Below are 20,025 nucleotides of genomic sequence, written 5' to 3'. Positions count from 1 at the left end.
GTTTTCAGAAAAATTAAAATGTTTAACACAGAATTACTTCGATTTGGACTGATTGTTGTGATGTGCGGTTAAAATGCAGCCAAATAATTGCATAATAAGTTTGTACACTTACAAATGAATGGTCAATATAAATCAGGATATCACAGCCTGTGTCAGTTTTCAGCTTGCTGTCCAGAAAGTATCCAACCATAGATGGACACAAAACGTTGGAGTAACTCAGCGGGACAGGCAGCATCTCTGGTTAGTAGGAATGGGTGACGTCTCAGTTCAAGACCCTTCTTCAGACTCCATACACATCACTCCTATCTTCCAAGTGCCTGTCTTTAACCTTCTATGCCTTGGCAATTTAAGTGCTTGCCCAGATAGTTTTTAGGTGATGTGAGAATGCCTGCCACCACACCATCTCAGGCAGTGCATTTCAGACTGCAACCACCCTCGTTGTGACAAGAAAAACATCCTCAGAACCCCCTCCATGCTGCCTATTCCTCACCTTAAATCTGTGGCCTCTGGAAATGCTGGGAAGGATTCTGATGGATTTAGCTAAACCACAGCAATTGGGCATTGTCTAGTTGTCATAAGGTGCCTTCCATTGTTTGTCAGATTAACCTATAAATGATCTCCCAAGAAACGTTCCATTCTTATGTAAAACAGAGCCTATTTCCCATTGTTTTCATGCATGCAAATCATAGGTATTTTGGTGTGCGTTAAAATTTATACTGAATAGACTGAGATTTGAGAACTCTTTAGATAGTTGGATAGTAAAAACATTCCATGTCTAATACATCATAGGACTGCCGCACCACGTCTGCGAGATGACCCAAGACTGTCTCCTTAACATGGGATGAGCAATAACTGTGTCTTTGCCAGCATTGCCTTTATTCCAACAATAAACTAAAATGATAAAAAATGTAAATATCATATTCAAATGATATCTCGCCTCCTAAGCACTCCTGAAATCTTGCTAATTAAAAATTTGCATCATTAACGGAAATACTATGTACTAAATCAAACATCTGTGATACTTTTTCAATTTGTCTTTACTAATTCTAAATTACATGCTTTGAAATGTTTCTTTCTTTTTTCCACCCTCCTTTGAATTTTTCCTCTTTGAAAGTAGCGACTGGAAGCTAACAATTTAGCAGAACACCATCCCCTTCCTAGTTAAGCCTATTCTATCCTTCCTTTGATGATCATTTCTAATCTTGGCCTCTGATGATAGTGGAACAACTAGCCTTGACATCTAATTGGCATCTCCTATTTATTCACTCCATGTGACACCATGAACCCTTTTCTGGCAGAAATCATAAAACCGCTTCATTACAGCCTTAAACTAAAAATAGACAAAACAACTGAATTGCTCAGGTATTGGCCCTAGGCGCCATTTGACCAAGTACGGCATCAGGGAGCTCAAAAGAGCGAAACTTGAACCCCGCACACAACAAACTAAATACAAAATGATATATTCATTGGAAGGTAGTAATCTCAGCTCCAGAAATTCTGTAGCAGTTTCTCAAAGCAGTCTCTTGGTCATTTCATCAATGACCATCTCTGTGACAAAGTCGGCAATGGGGTTCGAGATGGTTTCACCTTTCAATCCTATTCGCAACTCTTAGAAAATGAAGATAGACACAAAAAGCTGGAGTAAATCTGCGAGTCTGAATCTGAATCTGAATCTGAGTCAGACAGCATCTCCTGAGAAACGGAATAGGTGACGTTTTTAGGGTCGAGACCCTTCTTGAAACAGTTTAAGTCCACAGACAAGACTTAAGCAGCATTCAAGATGTGCCAAATGAAACATGATGTTCATGCCACGCAACTTCTCCATCAAGAGAGAGAGTTTCATTGTTCAAGAAGGAACTGCAGATGCTGAGTTTCATTGACTGTTTTTTACATCACCAGCAGTATCAAAGTGTTTACCGGTGGCCAAGAATATAACTGGACCAGCTCTGTAAATACTATGAATGTATGGGTAGATCAGAACCTGCCTGTGCTTTGATAAGTAACTTACTTTCTGAGCAACAAATTGAATATCATCTATGACAAAGTAACTCATGCTGGAAAGAATGCCGAGAAGATTCATGAGGATGTTGCCATGACTAGAGGGTCTAAGCTATAGGGAGAGGTTGGGTATCTTAAGAGGGACTGCTTTCACCATTCACTTGCCAGGTTTTGTCACCCCTACCTCTCCTCCACTTTTTTCCTTATTACAATCAGTCTGAAGAAGGGTTTCAACCCGAAACTAGTAGTAACTAGATGTAACTAGTAGCGTAGATAGGGGAGAACCAGTGGATGTGGTGTATCTGGACTTCCAGAAGGCTTTCGACAAGGTCCCACATAAGAGATTAGTATACAAACTTAAAGCACACGGCATTGGGGGTTCAGTATTGATGTGGATAGAGAACTGGCTGGCAAACAGGAAGCAAAGAGTAGGAGTAAACGGGTCCTTTTCACAATGGCAGGCAGTGACTAGTGGGGTACCGCAAGGCTCAGTACTGGGACCCCAGCTATTTACAATATATATTAATGATCTGGATGAGGGAATTGAAGGCAATATCTCCAAGTTTGCGGATGACACTAAGCTGGGGGGCAGTGTTAGCTGTGAGGAGGATGCTAGGAGACTGCAAGGTGACTTGGATAGGCTGGGTGAGTGGGCAAATGTTTGGCAGATGCAGTATAATGTGGATAAATGTGAGGTTATCCATTTTGGTGGTAAAAAGGGGAAAGCAGACTATTATCTAAATGGTGGCCGATTGGGAAAGGGGGAGATGCAGCGAGACCTGGGTGTCATGGTACACCAGTCATTGAAGGTAGGCATGCAGGTGCAGCAGGCAGTAAAGAAAGCGAATGGTATGTTGGCTTTCATAGCAAAAGGATTTGAGTACAGGAGCAGGGAGGTTCTACTGCAGTTGTACAGGGTCTTGGTGAAACCACACCTGGAGTATTGCGTACAGTTTTGGTCTCCTAATCTGAGAAGGACATTATTGCCATAGAGGGAGTGCAGAGAAGGTTCACCAGACTGATTCCTGGGATGTCAGGACTGTCTTATGAAGAAAGACTGGATAGACTTGGTTTATACTCTCTAGAATTTAGGAGATTGAGAGGGGATCTTATAGAAACTTACAAAATTCTTAAGGGGTTGGACAGGCTAGATGCAGGAAGATTGTTCCCCGATGTTGGGGAAGTCCAGGAAAAGGGGTCACAGCTTAAGGATAAGGGGGAAATCCTTTAAAACCGAGATGAGAAGAACTTTTTTCACACAGAGAGTGGTGAATCTCTGGAACTCTCTGCCACAGAGGGTAGTTGAAGCCAGTTTATTGGCTATATTTAAGAGGGAGTTAGATGTGGCCCTTGTGGCTAAGGGGATCAGGGGGTATGGAGAGAAGGCAGGTACGGGATACTGAGTTGGATGATCAGCCATGATCATATTGAATGGCGGTGCAGGCTCGAAGGGCCGAATGGCCTACTCCTGCACCTAATTTCTATGTTTCCATGTTTCTATGAAACGTCACCATCCATGTCGTCCATGGATGCCGCCTGACCCGCTGAGCACATTGTGTTTTTTTTATTACGGCTTGGTTCAAAACTTTGAGATTCTTCCCCGATAACTTTGTAGGAACATGTTCACTACAAGTCCCACAATAGTTTAATCAGGCATTCACCCCAACTTCTCAAGGAGGAATCACAGAAGAGAGTAAAATAATAAGGAAAGTAAGATTAGATTAAGAAAGAACACAGAAAATAATTAATACCAGAAGGCTTAAGACTGCACAATCGAATTTAATCCATGCTAAGACAAATGCCAGAACATCAATGTCAAGACAAATGTTTAACAGCAATTAGATGCTGACTGTAGTGTACTTTAGTAGATAAAGTTTTAACGTTTACTGAATGTTTTGGCCCATAACCCATTGCTAATTAAGACACCCATGCTGTTTAATGTAAGGGACACTGATAAGATACCTTTGTCTTGTAGCTTTAAGAGAGGCAGGGCAGTTCAGAGAGCAATGTTCTGCTCTTTGTTTAACTTTATTTTTTAGCTCAATTTCCACACAATGAAAATAGATATTTTAAGCATAAAGTATGGCCACTGAGTTCCATACAATAACTTAACCATGTGAACAATACATGAGAGCGTTATCAATTGCATCAGTTCCATGATACATTACAATCTGAAGGCATTCTACAGCTTATATCTTTATATTAAAACTGTCTTTTCCACCAGGGTTCAATGTCAGGAGCACAGTACCAGACAATAGGCTCCTGGAATTGAATTCTGAACACAATACTGAGTAAAAACAGCATATCTTTTAAAATGCAGAAATATTCGGCTTTACTTAAATGTAACTGTGGAGCACTGTATCATGTTTATGCGATATGGATTAAAGATGTCCAGATCCTGCAGGGAGCGTGAATGTGTAAGAATGAGACATGCAAGTTCTGCTGTGCATTTGTTCATTTATGTTTTTTTCTTATGCTGTAAACTTTATGAAGGATTAGTATCCACCTCAATTAACACTTGAAAACATTTCTATTGCAAGTTAGGAAGTGTAACTGAGCCTCCAGATACTCAAGTGCTTGTGAATAAGGCTGGTTTATGAAGAAAGCACCAAGAGACTTGCATTTATCTTTTTAAAATCCACAACTTTTAGAAGGTATCTGTGGTGAAGTGGCCCAGATGTTGCACTCTTCACTGTGATCTTTATTTAGTCCTCAGCATCTTGAAGTGTGAAAAGCAGCACATAGGATTTGGAGACTGTTAATGTATTCACTGGCATATTAAGAGTTGGACTTGTTTTGATTACAGTCTTTACTAAAATCCTAAGTCTCTGAAAATAGTTTGGTGGATGGGCTCTCTAGTAAGCTCAGAAATATTTTTTGAGATTGAAAAAAGTTGTTGGAGAGCATGAAATATTTAGTCTATGTCATTATGAATCTACAAACAGAAGGTACATCTTTGCACAGATATATTCTTTAAAAGAGGAGTGTTTTTAATACTAACACGCTTGTTTTAAAACAGAGACGTTATTGGCATGGAGGTCCTGCTTTTGAGTGAGGGACATGTTTGAGATGTGTGAGTTGACACTGTGCAGACAGCCCTGGTTTGGTTTCTTTGTCTATTGATGGTGGTTTCCAACATACCTAAAACATCTAGAGAGGTCATTAGTTAAACTGGAACAGTTGCAGTCAGAGAGGTACAAGAACCCCCTTCACATGCATGTAACCAAGGGTTCTGAAGAGCGTGTCAGGCCTGCTGGGTGTATGCACCAGCGGCAAGGAGTTTAATTTGGATAGGCGCATTGCTTTCCTAATGATCCCTGTGAACAGTCAATCCATTGTCAAGCAGGGTTTTTTTTTTTCAGCTCAGCCACCACACTTGTCGAGCATTGTATCTCTGTGAAAGAGGAGTCCCTGTGCAAATTGAAGCTGACTGTCTGTCCAAGAGGGAGCGTCCTGTGGTTATGTTTGTTTTGCTAAGAGGCTTGAAATGTTCCACGGAAAAGTATGACTGCCTTTGGTCAGGATGTGCGAGCTCACAGAAAGAAGCCATTGTTCTGGCCTCTGGCAGGTTGCATTGGAAAGCATTCACAAAAGCAAGTTGTGTAAGACGTGCTGAACTTTGGCCTCGCACTTTTAGGGGGTAGTTTGCAATATAGCACTGTTTATTTCTGTGCACATGCCAGTAAATTGATTCGTGGTTTTTTAACTGTAGGGAAAAGGTGGGAAGGATTTGTGGAGAATTGGAGAGGAAATGCCAAATCTGGTGCTGATTGTGGAAACTGAGAAATTTAGAAACAGGAGCGCTGTGTGGAATTATAGGATTAAGTTGAATACCACCCAGCAAGATGGAGGAAGTGAGAACAAGCTGAACCCCACTCCCCCCCCCCCCCCCCCCCCCCCCCCCCCCCCCAGTGTATTTTCTGACCTAAGATTTCAATTTTGGGATGATAGAGCATTCCTAAAATAATTTTCAAATAAGCATGCTGATCCTCCAGATCTATCCATTTCCGATTCTGTGACCATGGTATCGAGCAGTGGTAGCTGTACTTTATACTGAAGATACTCGTCACCCCAGTTCTAAGGGGGGGTCTCCAAACTGAATCTATTTCATGTTTCACTTTTCACGGACACTGTCTGACCACCTGGCGTTTCCAGAATTCTGTTTTTAATTACACCTCACTTTCTCACTGAATATATTTGGGGCAGATAGATTTAATGACACCAAAGTCGTCATGGGTATAAAACAAGAATATGGTATTGAGATAGAGAATATGGTATTGAATGGTAGAATAGACTCAATAGGCCAAATGGCCTGACCCCTTCCCTATTTCTCTATTCCTCATGTAAGACTGGTTCCTAAATGTAAAGAGGTTTTTCCAAGCAATATTACAATCAACAAACTGCTGGAGTAACTCAGTGATCAGGCAGCATCTGTGGAGAAAAATGGACAGGTTGGAGTCCTTTTGGTTGGAAACATTCTTCAGACTGATGGCCCAGAGAGAAAATAGCTGCTAGAAGGGTGAAATAAAGGGTTGTGGCAAGAGCAGGTAAGTGATAGATGGGATTGATTGGCCGATGGATTAGGACATTGTCTGTCCATTCCCCACCACAAATGCTGCCTAACTCACTGAGCTCCTCCAACAGTTTGTTTACTGCTTAAGATCCCTCTATCTGTGGTCAGTATTGTCTTGATATTGCAATCATACTCATCCAAGAAAATATTCCAGCAAACTGCTGATTTGTACGTTGTATGTTTGCAGTTGATTATGTGTGTAGTATCGGGAGGCGAGACATTTTGGGTCGAGTCCCATCATCTGTCTGAAGAAGGGCCCCGACCCGAAATGTCATCTGTGCTTTTCCTTCCACAGATGATGACTGGCTGCTAAGTTCCTCCAGCGCTTTATCTTTTTCTCAATATTCCAGCATCTGCAGTCTCTTGTGAAGCCATTTTTTTAAAGCAATTGCATTAGCCCCTGTTTTTAATCATGTGGAAGGATAGGGAAAGCAATGAATGGTAGGGGCATTTTAGTAAAGACATTTAAAATTATTAAGGGTCCATAGAGTTAGTAAATAAAGCAATTTCTGTTCGCCAATCAGAGAACACAGATTTAAGATAAAAATAATCTGGTGGGAGCGCTGTTCATTTTCATGTAACAAAGTGTTTTAGGCTGTAATACTCTGCCTGTGGAAGCAAATTTACTGTTATTTTTCCAAAGGGAATCAGACCAGTAATTGAAAGAAACAGTTCCAGAACTATGTTGGAAGAACATTAGTGTGAGACTAAACCATTAACTCTTTCAGTTCTGAATGATTCTATACTTATCTTATTTTGAGAGAGCTTTATCCTGATAGTTATCAGCAACTACAACTTGGACTTATTTGCACTTTCCAGTTCTGCCATTGTGCAACCCTGTGATGTTGCTGGGCATGCCTTCTGACCCAAATCTCTGTTGCTGTTGTTTTATGGCACCTTTTAAATGTAAAATCAACTCCAGATGTATTCCAGAGGTATAATGAACAAAAATTGAATGTCAGCCCAAGCAAAGGATAATCAAAATCCTTTGTTATTTATTCATTTTTCAGCACCTGGCATTACTGGCAAGGCCAATATTTATTCCCCATCTCTGATTGTCCCCGAAAAGGTGAGCTGCCTTCTTTCCACTCCTTTCAGTGAAGGTACTCCCATATAGCTGATGACTTCCAAGCATTAGAGCCGACAATGATGAAGGAACAGCAATATGTTCCCAACTCGGGTTGATGTTGGAGGGAGACCTGGAGGTGGTAATGTTATCATGAGCCTGCTGCTCTTGTTTTCTTGGTGGTACTACCCATGCATTCAGCACATGCTGTTGGACTTCTTAGGCAAGTAGTTGCAAGTGCATAGCACACACTGCATCTTGATACAGATGGATGAAGAGCCAGTCAAGCAGGCTTCTTTACCCTGAATTGTGCTCAGTATTTTTCCATTATTGCTGGAGCTGTATTTATCTAAGTAAATGAAGTGCATTCCACATGCCCCTGACTTGTGTCTCACGGATGATGGACAGGGTTTGGAATGAGTGTCTAAGAAAGAACTGCAGATGCTGGTTTAAACCGAAGATAGACACAAAAAGCTGGAGTAACTCAGCGGGACAGGCAGCATCTCTGGAGAGAAGGAATGGGTGATGTTTTGGGACGAGACCCTTCTTCAGACAGGGTCTTGACCCAAATCGTCACACATTCATTCTCTCCAGAGATGCTGCCTGTCCCGCTGAGTTACTCCAGCTTTTTGTGTCTATCTAGGGTTTAGAATGAGTCGCTCACAGCAATAGACCCAGCCTATGACCTGCCCTTGTACCCATGGTCTTTCTGGCTTGTCCAGTGGAGCTACTTATCAATGGGAGCTCCTCAGAATATTGATGGTGGGGATCTCCTCAATGCTAATGTCATTAAATGTCCGCAGTAGGTGTTTGTATTCTCTCTTCTTTGAGAAGGTAATTGTTGGCACTTCTGTAGCACAAGTATGCCCTGCCAGTTATCAGCCTATATGCGAATGTCTGACGATTAAATGATACTTTATCGACTTGACTCTACTGTATGGAAACATGGGCGGCTGTATTTTCTGAGGAATTGTAAAATGAATTGGACATTTGTATCATCAGTAAACTTTCTCATTTCCAACGAAAGATGATGGACCAAGGCTACTAGCCTGAGGAATCCCTGGACTGCAGTTCTGGGACTGGGCCAATTAACCTGGCGACCACTATCATCTTCCTTTGAGAGAGGTCTGAATCCAACCACATGAGTGCTGTCTTTGGACAAACAGTGCCGTGATAATGAGGCCATTCACTTTCACCTCACCTCTGGAATCCAGCTCCTCAGTCTAAGTTTAGACCAAGGCTGTGGTGAAGTTTAGAGCCTTGGTCCTGGCAAAAACCAAACCAAGCATCTGTGAGCAGTTTACTGTTCAGTAAGTTCCTGCTTCATTTCACTGTTGGCAACACAGTTCATTACTTTGTTAATGCTTGAGAGTGGACAGGTTAGATGGTAATGAGCTGAATTGCATTTGTTGTTTATTGTAGTCAGAACATTCCTGGGCAATCTTCCACGTTGTTGGGTAGATGCCAGTGTTGAAACGGCTTGATTAGAGGCACAGCTGGTTCTGGAGATCATGTCTCCAGTACTTCAGTTGGGATGCTGTCTGGTCCCACAGCCTTTGCTACCATCCAGAGCTCTCAGCCATATCTTAACTACAAAGGGAGTGAATGAGACTGGCTTCTAAGTTGGCAGGATTTTCAGAGGAGAGCCGAGATGGATCACCCACATCGCACCTCTGGCTGAACTAGTTACAAGCTTTCTGCCTTGACGTTATCACTCTCATGGACCCTGCTGCCTCCCACTGCCAGGTATTTAACTGTCCAGTATTGTTCACAATGAACAATGAGAGGTGGTGTGATTGCAGAATCTTTGTCTGGTTTATTTGTGGGACTGCTTAGCTTTGTCTACTGTATGCTATATTTGCTGATAGCATGCAGATAGTACTGGGCTACAACCTTTGCTAGATTGGCACCTAATTTTCCTTATTAGTTAATGACCCGGCATCTGTAACTGTAGATTGAGGGACTTTACAGATTGCAATAGGATACATTTCTGCTTTCATAACAGTCACATTGATCAAATAGCATTTAAAGATGAGAGAATGATTGATAGGTAAAAGAGGGGTTTAAGGGAGAAATGTACAAGCATTAGTTCCAGAAAAAATTGCCACATGTTCCAACAAAGGAACAATGGAATCCTTAGTTGCTGCATCTTAAAGGGCCAGTCCCACTTTCATGACCTAATTCACGACCTCTGCCGAGTTTGCCCTTGAATCATACTCGCAGCATGGTCTTCACGAGGTCGTAGGAGGTCGTAGGAGGTAATAGGTAGGTCGTAGCAGGCCGTGATGCTAGTCGTAGGTACTCATGGCATCAAGTAGGTCGGGGAGTTTTTTCTACCATGATGAAAAATGTCCACGAGTAAAAAAGGTTGTGAATTAGGTCGTGAAAGTGGAACTGGCCCTTAAAAGACCGTTTAACACGATAATACACAGATAAATATATAATAATCATTCACACAACAAATTAACAACCAGAATACTAGGTAACTGTACTAGTGTGTCCTTGGCTCAGCTGAGATCTGAATGGAAGAGTAGAAATTAATTGACGGGTGTATTCTGGGGCAGATGTTGGGAGGGATATGGAATATGTGTTGGGAAACGGAATTTGAATGTAGGCTCTCATGGAGGAAATGGATGCCCATCCAAGATTGAATGTTGGTCAGATAAATTAGTCATGGTAATTTGTACGTTAGATTTTGTTCTCAATGTGCACAGATAGGCAGGTGGATCTACCGCAAGATAAAAAAAACGTTGACTTTAACACCATTTAAAAAAAATTAGAATTTCTGTTTTGCCTGCGTGATTGTCATAGGTTAGGAAATGTTATTTTAATGCAGTTGCATTGACATTAGCATCTCAGGTATAATTTTAAAGTGCAGATAGGTTGCAGAGTAAACATATCCTGCATTGCTTCAACAGCAAAACAGCAAAGTTGAATTTTCCATTTGCCATACTGATCAATCGATGGCAACTGTTGGATCAGTGGAGCCTAATGTTGTGGGTTTGCACTGACTTTGAAACTGGGTTGGCCATTCCCATTCATCTCTGTGGTCTAATGCACTTACAAAAGCTCAATCGTAGCCAGAAATCTTGTGCTAACCTCTGCTTAGGCAATCTGTCAGGGTCAAGGATGACTTGTTTCTATTCCATTTCTCCGGGTCCTGAGATGGCATAAGAATCCTAACTGCCTGAGTCATTCAATCCCAATCAGAAATTCTTAAAACATAAATTTTAATGCTATCTGCACTTGAACTAACTTTTCAAGCCCAATTTCACACCAAGTATAGCAATATAATATTGTTCAGCTCGATCTCCTCCACAATCATCTTTGTGTCATATTCAATATCTTGGTGATACAATGATAAATACGTAAACAACATATAGCTTTCGATCAAGATTGCTTTTAAGTGTCTTGCTACTTCAATTCAGAATCCAATATTCAAACCTGAGACAGGAACTATAAATCATTTACATGACTAAAGAAAACTAGATGTTGAAATCTTTTACCAAACAAATAAAGATTCAAGAGAATCTATCAAATTCTTTTACAGAAATTACTCCTGGATAAGATCTTTATTTCTTGAACAATTGTGACAAAAGCACATTCTCCTCGACCCTACGGTCATACAAAAAGCAAGAGTGATTTGCATATCTTTTACATAATCTTATTCACAATTCACTCATTTTAACTACCTCACACTTCTTCAAGTCAAGGGTGTTTTATTGTCATATGTTCCAGACAGAACATTAAAATTCTTACTTGCTGCAGCATAAAAGAATGTGTAAACATAGTACTCGGTAAAAAATATAATAAACAAGGAAATAAATGTTCAGTGCATATATATATTTATACACACACATCCACAAAAAAAAAACCCAATTACAGTGGAAAAAGACAAAACCTATGCCCCCAAGTCTATGCAGATCAGAGCTTATTTGGAGGTTGTAGTGTTTAATAGCCTGATGGTTGCAGGAAGTTACAGTTTTCAGGCTCCTATATCTTCTTCCTGATGCAGGAGTGAAATGAGTGTGTGGCCATGATGGTGTAGGTCTCTGATGATGCTGGCTGTCGTTTTGAGGCAGCAACTCCTGTGGATCCCTTCGATGGTGAGGAGGTCAGAGCCCACGATGGACTGGGCAGTGTTCACCACTTTTAGCTGTCTGTCTTTATCTTTGCTGGGCATTCAAGTTGCCGAACCAAGCCGTGATGCAACCAGTCAATATGCTCTCGTCTGTAGACAGACGTTCTGGAGAGTCCACTCTGACATACTGAATCTCTGCAACCTTCTCAGGAAGTGGAGGCGTTGATGGTCTTTCTTTATAATTGCATCAGTGGGACTGCATCCAGAAAAGATCTTCAGAAATATGCATGCCCAGGAACTTGAAGTTTTGGACTCTCTACACCTGTCGATATAGACAGGTTTGTGGGTCCCTCAGAAAATCTCCTCCTTGCCTTGCATTCTACGTCCTAATCTCTGTTGAGGAATGCTTTCCCTGCCACTTAAACCCCCTAATACACAGGCATATCTTCCAGCTCACCTTTGTGTATGTATAATGACGCAAAAAAAGAAACTGCTGGAAAGCCTCAGTGGTGCAGCCAAAGTTGCCTCTCAGCTCCTGCCTCCCAGGTCAATCCCTGTCTTCAGTGTTGTGTGTGTGCATTGTTTGCACGTTCTCCCTGTGCTCTGGTTTTCTTCCACATCCCAAAGATGCGCAGGTCAGCAGATTAATGGGCCACTGTAAATTGCCCCTAGTGTGCGAGTGAATGGCAGAACCTGGGGAGAGTGGATGAGAATGTTTTGTTTAGTTTAGAGATATAGCAAGGAAACACACCGACCATCGATAACCCTTCACACGAGTTCAATGTTACTTTCCCAACAAACTAGGGGCAATTTACAGAGGTCAATTAACCAACAAACCTGCAGTTTCTTCCCAGTTGTTATCAGGCAACTGAATCATTCTACCACAACCAGAGAGCAGTCCTGAACTACTATCTACCTCTTTGGTGACCTTCGGACTTGATCGGACTTTGCTGGCTTTACTTTGCACTTAATGCTATTCCCATATTATGTATCTATACACTGTAAATGGATCGAATGTAATCATGTGTAGGATGGAACTGCAGATGTTGGATGAAACCAAAGATAGACACAAAATGCTGTAGTAACTCAGCGGGATGCAGCATCTCTGGAGAGAAGGAACGGATGACGTTTCGGGTCGAGACCCTTCTTCAGACTGAAGAACGGTCACGACCCGAAACATCATCCATTGTTTCTCTCCAGAGATGCTGCCTGGCCCGCTGAGTTACTCCAGCATTTTGTGTCTATCTTCGATTGTAATCATGTATTGTCTTTCTGCTGACTGGTTGGCGCGCAACAAAAGCTTTTCACTGTACCTCAGTACTCGTGGCAATAAACTAAGCTGAACTGAACTGTCTTTGGGATATGGGAGGAAACTCATGCAATCAACGTGCAAACTGTGCACAGACAGCATCTGAGGTCAGGATCAAACCCAGGTGTCTAATGCCATGAGGCAGCAGCTCTACCAGATGTGCCACTGTGCCACCCTTCATATGGGGAGAATAAAATAGGATCAGTGTGGGATTCATGTCATTGATGGTCAGTGCTAATGTGGTGAACCAATGTACATTTTTCTGTGACAGCAATTATGGAAAGAGAAACAGTTTTACTGAAGATACCATTCATAGCTGGAATTTAAAAGAGAAAGTTGAACATAGTGACAGCATTTCAGTCACCTGACTTAAGAAGAGTGGAAAGATCTCCTCCTCATCGAGAGATGCCTATTCCGCAACAACTAACTCTATGAGTCTTTCAATAACTATATGACTCCATCAGGTACATGGATAGGAAAGGTTTAGAGGGATATGAGTCAATCTAAGGCATATTAGTTCAGGTTGACATCTTGGTTTGCGTGCACAAGTTGATCTGAAGGGCCTGTGCTGTACAACTCTATGACTCTAACCTTGCAAGACTCATCACCTAGACAGCCAAGAGCATCAAGTATTAAGTTGCACATCATTTCAAGTTAAACACATATCATCATTTCTCCACCATGCCGTGATTACAGTACCAGACAATAGCAATTTGGCAGCACCCTCATTATGCACAGCATAAGGCAGATGCTCACCATTTCTCTGCATGCCTACCTTTTATTGACTAAAGATTATGTGCATTGCACAGATACCCACCTGTTCCTGGCAAAGTGCCTGATCCCATTGCTGGAATACTTGCATTCATGCGTGAGACTGCATACTTGCAGGTGCACTGGAAACTGCTTATTTGCCACCGTGGATATAAAATATATCAGTGCAAATATTTGTGTCTCGCGCTGACAAATGATCCCCTGACTGACAGTAAAGTGGCTAAACAATTCAAATTCACAAACTCTATCTCTCAAATTATTTTGTACCACTCATAACATATTGTCAAATTTTCCCCTCACACTGAATAAAAAGAAGCATGAAGCTTCGAGGCCACATCAAATTTATGTCTTAAAATAATATTCTGAAAATATCTGTGCAAGAATTGAAACAAATCCATTTAGCAAGTTAATTACTTAATAGAATGGGTGACAGATAGAGGGAAATATCGTTTTCTTGGCACTTTGTCCCTACTGATGATGGCTGGTTGCATAAATTTCAGAAATAACGTTTCTCAGGCTTCTTCTAAAGCCCTGTCAGTTCTCAAAAGTATGCTCAGAAGATCCTAAAACATTCCCCACATATATTTCTGACATACGTACCCCTACAATCAGTTCAGTTTAGTTCAGTTTTGTTTATTGTCACATGTACTGAGGTACAGTGAAAAGCTCTAGTTGTGTGCTCTAGAAAACTGATGATGATATTAACTCAGCGGGTTAGGCTGCATTTGTGGAAGGTATAGTCAGACAGCATTTCTTGTCGGGACCGTTCAGACTGTGTCTTCAGTCCAGCTGCCTGACCCGCTGAGTTCCTCAAACATTTTGTGATTTGCTCAACATTCCAGCATCTGCAATGTTGTGTGTCTCTTAATTAATATACCAATCCACACATTTTTGTGGTGTGGACTGAAATTGATGCATTTGAGGAATTTCACGTGGTCATAAGCAGAATGTGCAAACTCCACACAGACTCCGAGATCAGAATCTGAAGAAGGGTCCAGAACCGAAACGTTATGTTTAGTCCCTACACAGATGCTGCACGACCTGCTGTGTTCCTCAAGAGCTTTGTGTTTGTTCAAGATTCCAACATCTGCAGTTTCTATGTCTATATGTATATAATTATATGATGCTGTTTTGTTGAAATATAATTGAAAATAGCCCATTATCCCACTCAAAACACCTTCAATGGTTGTAAAGCCCTTTGGGGTATTTTGAGATCACAAAGGACTCTTTCTCCCTACTCCATACCACCTTGGTGTGTGCATTCACCCTATCTATGCCCGTCCTGATTGTATACACCTCTATAAGATTACTCCCTCTGTCTCCCACGCTCCTAGTCTGATCTATCTCTATCCAGAACTCTCTATCTCTATAGCTATAATAGCACAACGTTAATAAAAGTTGTTATGCAAGAGACCAAATATACTGTGGCTGTGCAAGCAAATTGGAGCAAGAGAATACAGGAATTATATAATTGCCTCTAAAGTACTGCCACTATTATTAATCAATTTATTTTTTATTTACAAAAATGTCAAACATTTTGAAGTAAACTTTGTTGTATTGTGCCATGTTAATGAAATAGAATAGGAACTAAAATAGCCATTGAAGAACCATCTTGACTGATTCTTCCAGATTTATAGAGTATATTTCCATTCACAATTAATTTAACTGCCAACCTTTAAATATGACTGTATACAATATTACCATAGCGTTGGACAGCATAGAAACAGGGCCTTTAGACCATCACATCCATGCTGACCTTTTAGCTAATTTACACTAATCCAATTTGCACTTATTAGGACTGCATCTTCATCTGCCTGCTTATTTAAGTATATAGTTAAATGGATAAGTAGTTACCTAATTTTTCCATCAAAATCAAGATGCATCTATTTTAGTAAATATATTATGATAATTCAAAACAATCAAACCATCTTTTACATATTTAAAATTATGTCAGTGGCACAGTCATTTCATAATTCATGATTCGTATTAAGTTTTCATATTAAAATCAATAAAGTCAACTAAAACCAGTCCACTTCTTGTTAAACTGCTAATACAATAATCAAATCTATCCATCTGGATCTTCAGTCTAAAGCCTCAACTTTGTTCTTGAAAGGTTATACATTCTTGCCAATATATTTTTTCTGCAGTGTTGTGCATTTGATGAATTTTATTATAGCATTAACTCAAGAACTGCTTGACACATAAAGCCTATTTTCCCAACCATCAAGAATCCTCTGCTTTATATTCCAAAAAAAACACTGTGCATGCTGACAGAATGTGATGTTTGTGCAGATCTTTGATCTCTCAGTTGGTAATAAAAGTTTCAAGCTGTTTGTGGGTTATCTGAACATACTTTCCTTCTCATTACTAACTCCTCATTTAGAGTGAGTGTACCAGGGGACCTCCAGTCAGAAATGGAAAAAACAACAAAACTTCTGACATAGGCTTTTTAAAATTCCATTGAGATGAGACTGCTGGTACAGGTACCTGTATTACGGTTTGGTGGTGGTCCATTTTGTATTTTTTCAAGTTTATAGATAATTGAAAGTGGATAAATATAACAACTTTGGGTCAAATTAAATTTTCAGATGAAGATAAATGTTAGACAAGGTGTTAAAGCTTTAAAGCCCAAGGTAGATTAAGATGCATTTCAGCCATGTTCTCTACCCTCCTTATCCTTAAACTGTGACCCCTTGTTCTGGAAGAAGTGCTTTCTATAAAATCACTTGCTTTGTACACCCTCGTTATAACAAATCATATGGGGGAGGGGAGAATGGTGTCCATTATTGCCGATTGTCCATTGTAACAGAGTAAGGTATTATAAGGTAGTTGAAACAAAGGACTGCAGATGATGGTTAATACACATACATAGGGACACATGGTGTTGGAGTAACTCAGTGGGTCAGAGAGCATCTCTGGAGAACATGGATAGATGACATCGGGAACCTTCTTGAGATTCATTCAGTCTGCTGAATTTACTCCAGCACTTTGTGTTGTTTCGCTTTAAAACTAAGCACGGATGCTGCCGGTCTGCACTGAGCTTCTTCACTGGTTGACGCGACTGTTGCAACTAATGTTGTAGCCCCTGCCCAATCTCTCTTTTTTCAGACAGCTGCCAATGAAAATATGCACTCAGTCACCATGGGGCTCCCTCCCCTCTCACCTCCAAGGTCGGGTATGTTGGCGACTCTGGGGGAGAAGGAGTAGGAGACAGTGGTTGTGGGTGGGGGGAGGGAGAGGCCAAGTGGACAGAGTGACGGGAGAATGAGGAGGCAGTGGTGTTCGAGCAGGGAGCAGACAAAGCGATGGCCGACAGGAAGAAGCAATAGCAGATGGGAGGGTTGAGAGCCCCACAGTGACCAAGGGCAGCCTGTCAGCAGCGATAGCTTGAAGAAAGTGCTGTCCCTACAATGTGAGCTGCAATAACAGCAGTGTCCACTGGACTATGCAGTGAGTAAAGAAGGTCGCACAGGTGCACTTTGTGAGTTGGGGGTGGCACAGATGCCGGGGCTTGGAGCGTCTGGGGAGGCAGTGCATGCTGGGGGGTGGCATATGGTACCATGCTGTGGTACCATATCCCCAATCCATTATCAAGGGGTCTATTAAAATGAGTTTCCTTTATAAAATAATTGCTTCTAATTCATCTTGAATTTGTACAGAGGATCAAATCACAATACATCCATTGGCAAATTATTCCATTGACTCACAACTCTCTGGTAAAGATCATCTGGTCGAACATAATTCAACCCATGTTTCTTGTATTAAGTTGGGCTTGGTTGCTATAGTGGTACCAATGGTAGAATAAATAGCTGACTCATATAGACATAGTTTATTCAGAGGATGACTGAGTTGAGTGATCTGATGGTTGATGAGCTAATTTGGTTGATTAGTTTCTAAGATAAGCAACTTGAAACGGTTAACTGGATTTGGTTAAGATTTAATTGATGCCTTGGCTGCTTAGATTAGTCAATGGAATTTATTAGGTAATTAGGTTAAATTGGTAAGGTGATTAATTTGTTTGCTAGGATATTCATTTTACATGTTTGTGGCTGTGTCTAAACACCATCCTTGAAATGTCATTAACATTCAATAAATTTGTTTACAGGTACAGCTTCCTGTTAAAGGACCAAATGGTCGCCCTAGATTTGAAGAACTAGAACACCAGTACACCACTCTGCCAAGGTAAGGGAACTTTGACCAGTAGCATTGTCCCTTTAGTTGAGGAAATCCAGAGTAAATGACACCGAAAAAATAATATACGATTGGGCATTTGATCCATTGAGCCTATTAAGGATACAGTAGGCACCAACCCACCATTTACTGTTCATTTAACACATCGAGTCTGCAAAATACATCAAAACTCTGGTGACCTCATTTTGCATGATATTTTCCTGATTTTGTTGCTTTCTTTAATATTCTACTCCAAGGAGCCCGGCAGGAAAGGACAGTTATCTCCGCCTGTATTTAAAGTCCTTATGTTTTTCATAAATGTTACTTCATCCAGCTGTTAGTGGGTACCATGAGTTGCCCTTGCACGGCTCTGCAGTCTGAGAAAATTCCTCAACATATCAAACTCACCTGAAGACATTTTGGTATTTGCTTTGTCTGCCCATTGTTCCAATAAACCATGAAATCTGATCTCATAATTAACTGTGACAACTAAACGTGATCAATATGTTTGCAGCTAAGAAATTAATCATGGTAAATCACATCAAACCCATGTTTTGGAAAAAACATTTAACCAAGCGTTCTTTGTTACACTAAAAAAATAATTTACAAAGGATTCATTATGCCAATCTGTGTGAATTTGGATTGTTATAGATCAAAGAAGAAGGTTGTCAAGGAATATGACAGGTAACTTTTTTCACTGTTTTGTAGAGCTCTGGTTTCATGGGTTGGAACAATATGAGTTCAAGTCCTACTTCAGATATTTGTGCATAAATGTAGACACAAAATCTGTTAAGCTGCTACCTGCCTTCTCGAAGATGTGGTACTATTTTAAAAGGAGCAAGAGAGTTCCCATTTGAGTTCTGAATATTCACTATCTATAATGGAGGTTACCTGGACGGTCATATTTGTGTTTACAGGAGCTTGCTGTGCATAAACTGTCTACCTTACTGTATTGTATTTTTTTCTTTAGTTACATGTACAAAGATACAGTGCAAAACTTTTTTGATACTATCCAGTCAAATCATACTATGCACATACACATGCATGGCGTATACATGCATCAAGCCATCGACGAGTACAACAGGTAGTGCAAAGTGCAAAATATAATATTACAGCATTTCAGTTATGGTGCAATATCTCTGTCAACCAGCTTTGAACACATCCATAGAAATCGGAAAGCATGTTCTTTCAGAACCTTTGTATATCTTTCTTGGACAGTCAGTGTTTCGGGTCCATTCCAGAGGTGTATGGTATGCTTGCCTTCACCAGTTGAGGCATTGCATTTAAAAATGTTCCTAATGTTGGGCGAGTCCAGAACCAGGGGGCCACAGTCTTAGAATAAAGGGGAAGCCATTTAAGACTGAGATGAGAAAAACCTTTTTCACCCAGAGAGTTGTGAATTTATGGAATTCCCTGCCACAGACGGCAGTGGAGGCCAAATCACTGATGGATTTAAGAGAGAGTTAGATAGAGCTCTAGGGGCTAGTGGAATCAAGGGATATGGGGAGAAGGCAAGTGAACAGAGGAGGTTTACCAGAATGCTGCCTGGATTACAGGGTATTAGCCATGAGGAAAGATTAGACAAACTTGGATTGTTTTCTCTGAAGCGATGCAGGCTGAGGGGAAACCTGATGAAAGTATATAAAAATGTGAGAGGCAAATTTTAGATGGTCAGAATCTTCTTTTCCAAGATGGAAATATCAAATACTGGAGGGTATAGCTTTAAGATAAGGGAGGGGAAGTTTAATGAAGAAGAGCAGGACAATTTTATTTATTTACTGTCTGCTGAGTGCCTGGAGCGTGCAGATAGGATAGTCGCATTTATGAGGCTTTTGGATTAGGCATATGGCAATGCAGGGAATGGAAGGATATAGATCATATGCAGCAGTGGAGATTCATTTAACTTGGCATTGTATTCGGCACCGATATTCTGGGCTGAACGGCCTATACCCATGCTGAACTGTTCTATACTCCATCTTCTATAAATGGTTTCAACTGGAAATGTAAACTGGCCATTTCCCTCCGCGGATGCTTCCTTGACCCATTAAGTTCCTCCA

General features: G+C 40.9%; 1 protein-coding gene across 2 annotated transcripts in view; it reads left to right on the top strand.

Moving 5' to 3' along the window:
- The window catches only part of pard3bb (par-3 family cell polarity regulator beta b), a 1,003,167-nt gene that overhangs the window by 921,102 nt on the left and 62,040 nt on the right, over positions 1 to 20,025 (top strand). For both annotated transcript variants that reach the window (XM_055638338.1, XM_055638337.1), the window contains exon 22: positions 17,904 to 17,980. In XM_055638338.1, the coding sequence (XP_055494313.1) occupies positions 17,904 to 17,980 (77 nt within the window). The remainder of the gene's footprint in view (positions 1 to 17,903; positions 17,981 to 20,025) is intronic.

Source organism: Leucoraja erinacea, chromosome 7, assembly GCF_028641065.1.
Source record: "Leucoraja erinacea ecotype New England chromosome 7, Leri_hhj_1, whole genome shotgun sequence".
Lineage (NCBI taxonomy): Eukaryota > Metazoa > Chordata > Chondrichthyes > Rajiformes > Rajidae > Leucoraja > Leucoraja erinaceus.
The sequence above is the reverse complement of the archived record's forward strand: the minus strand, read 5'-3'. Positions and strand labels throughout refer to the sequence as shown.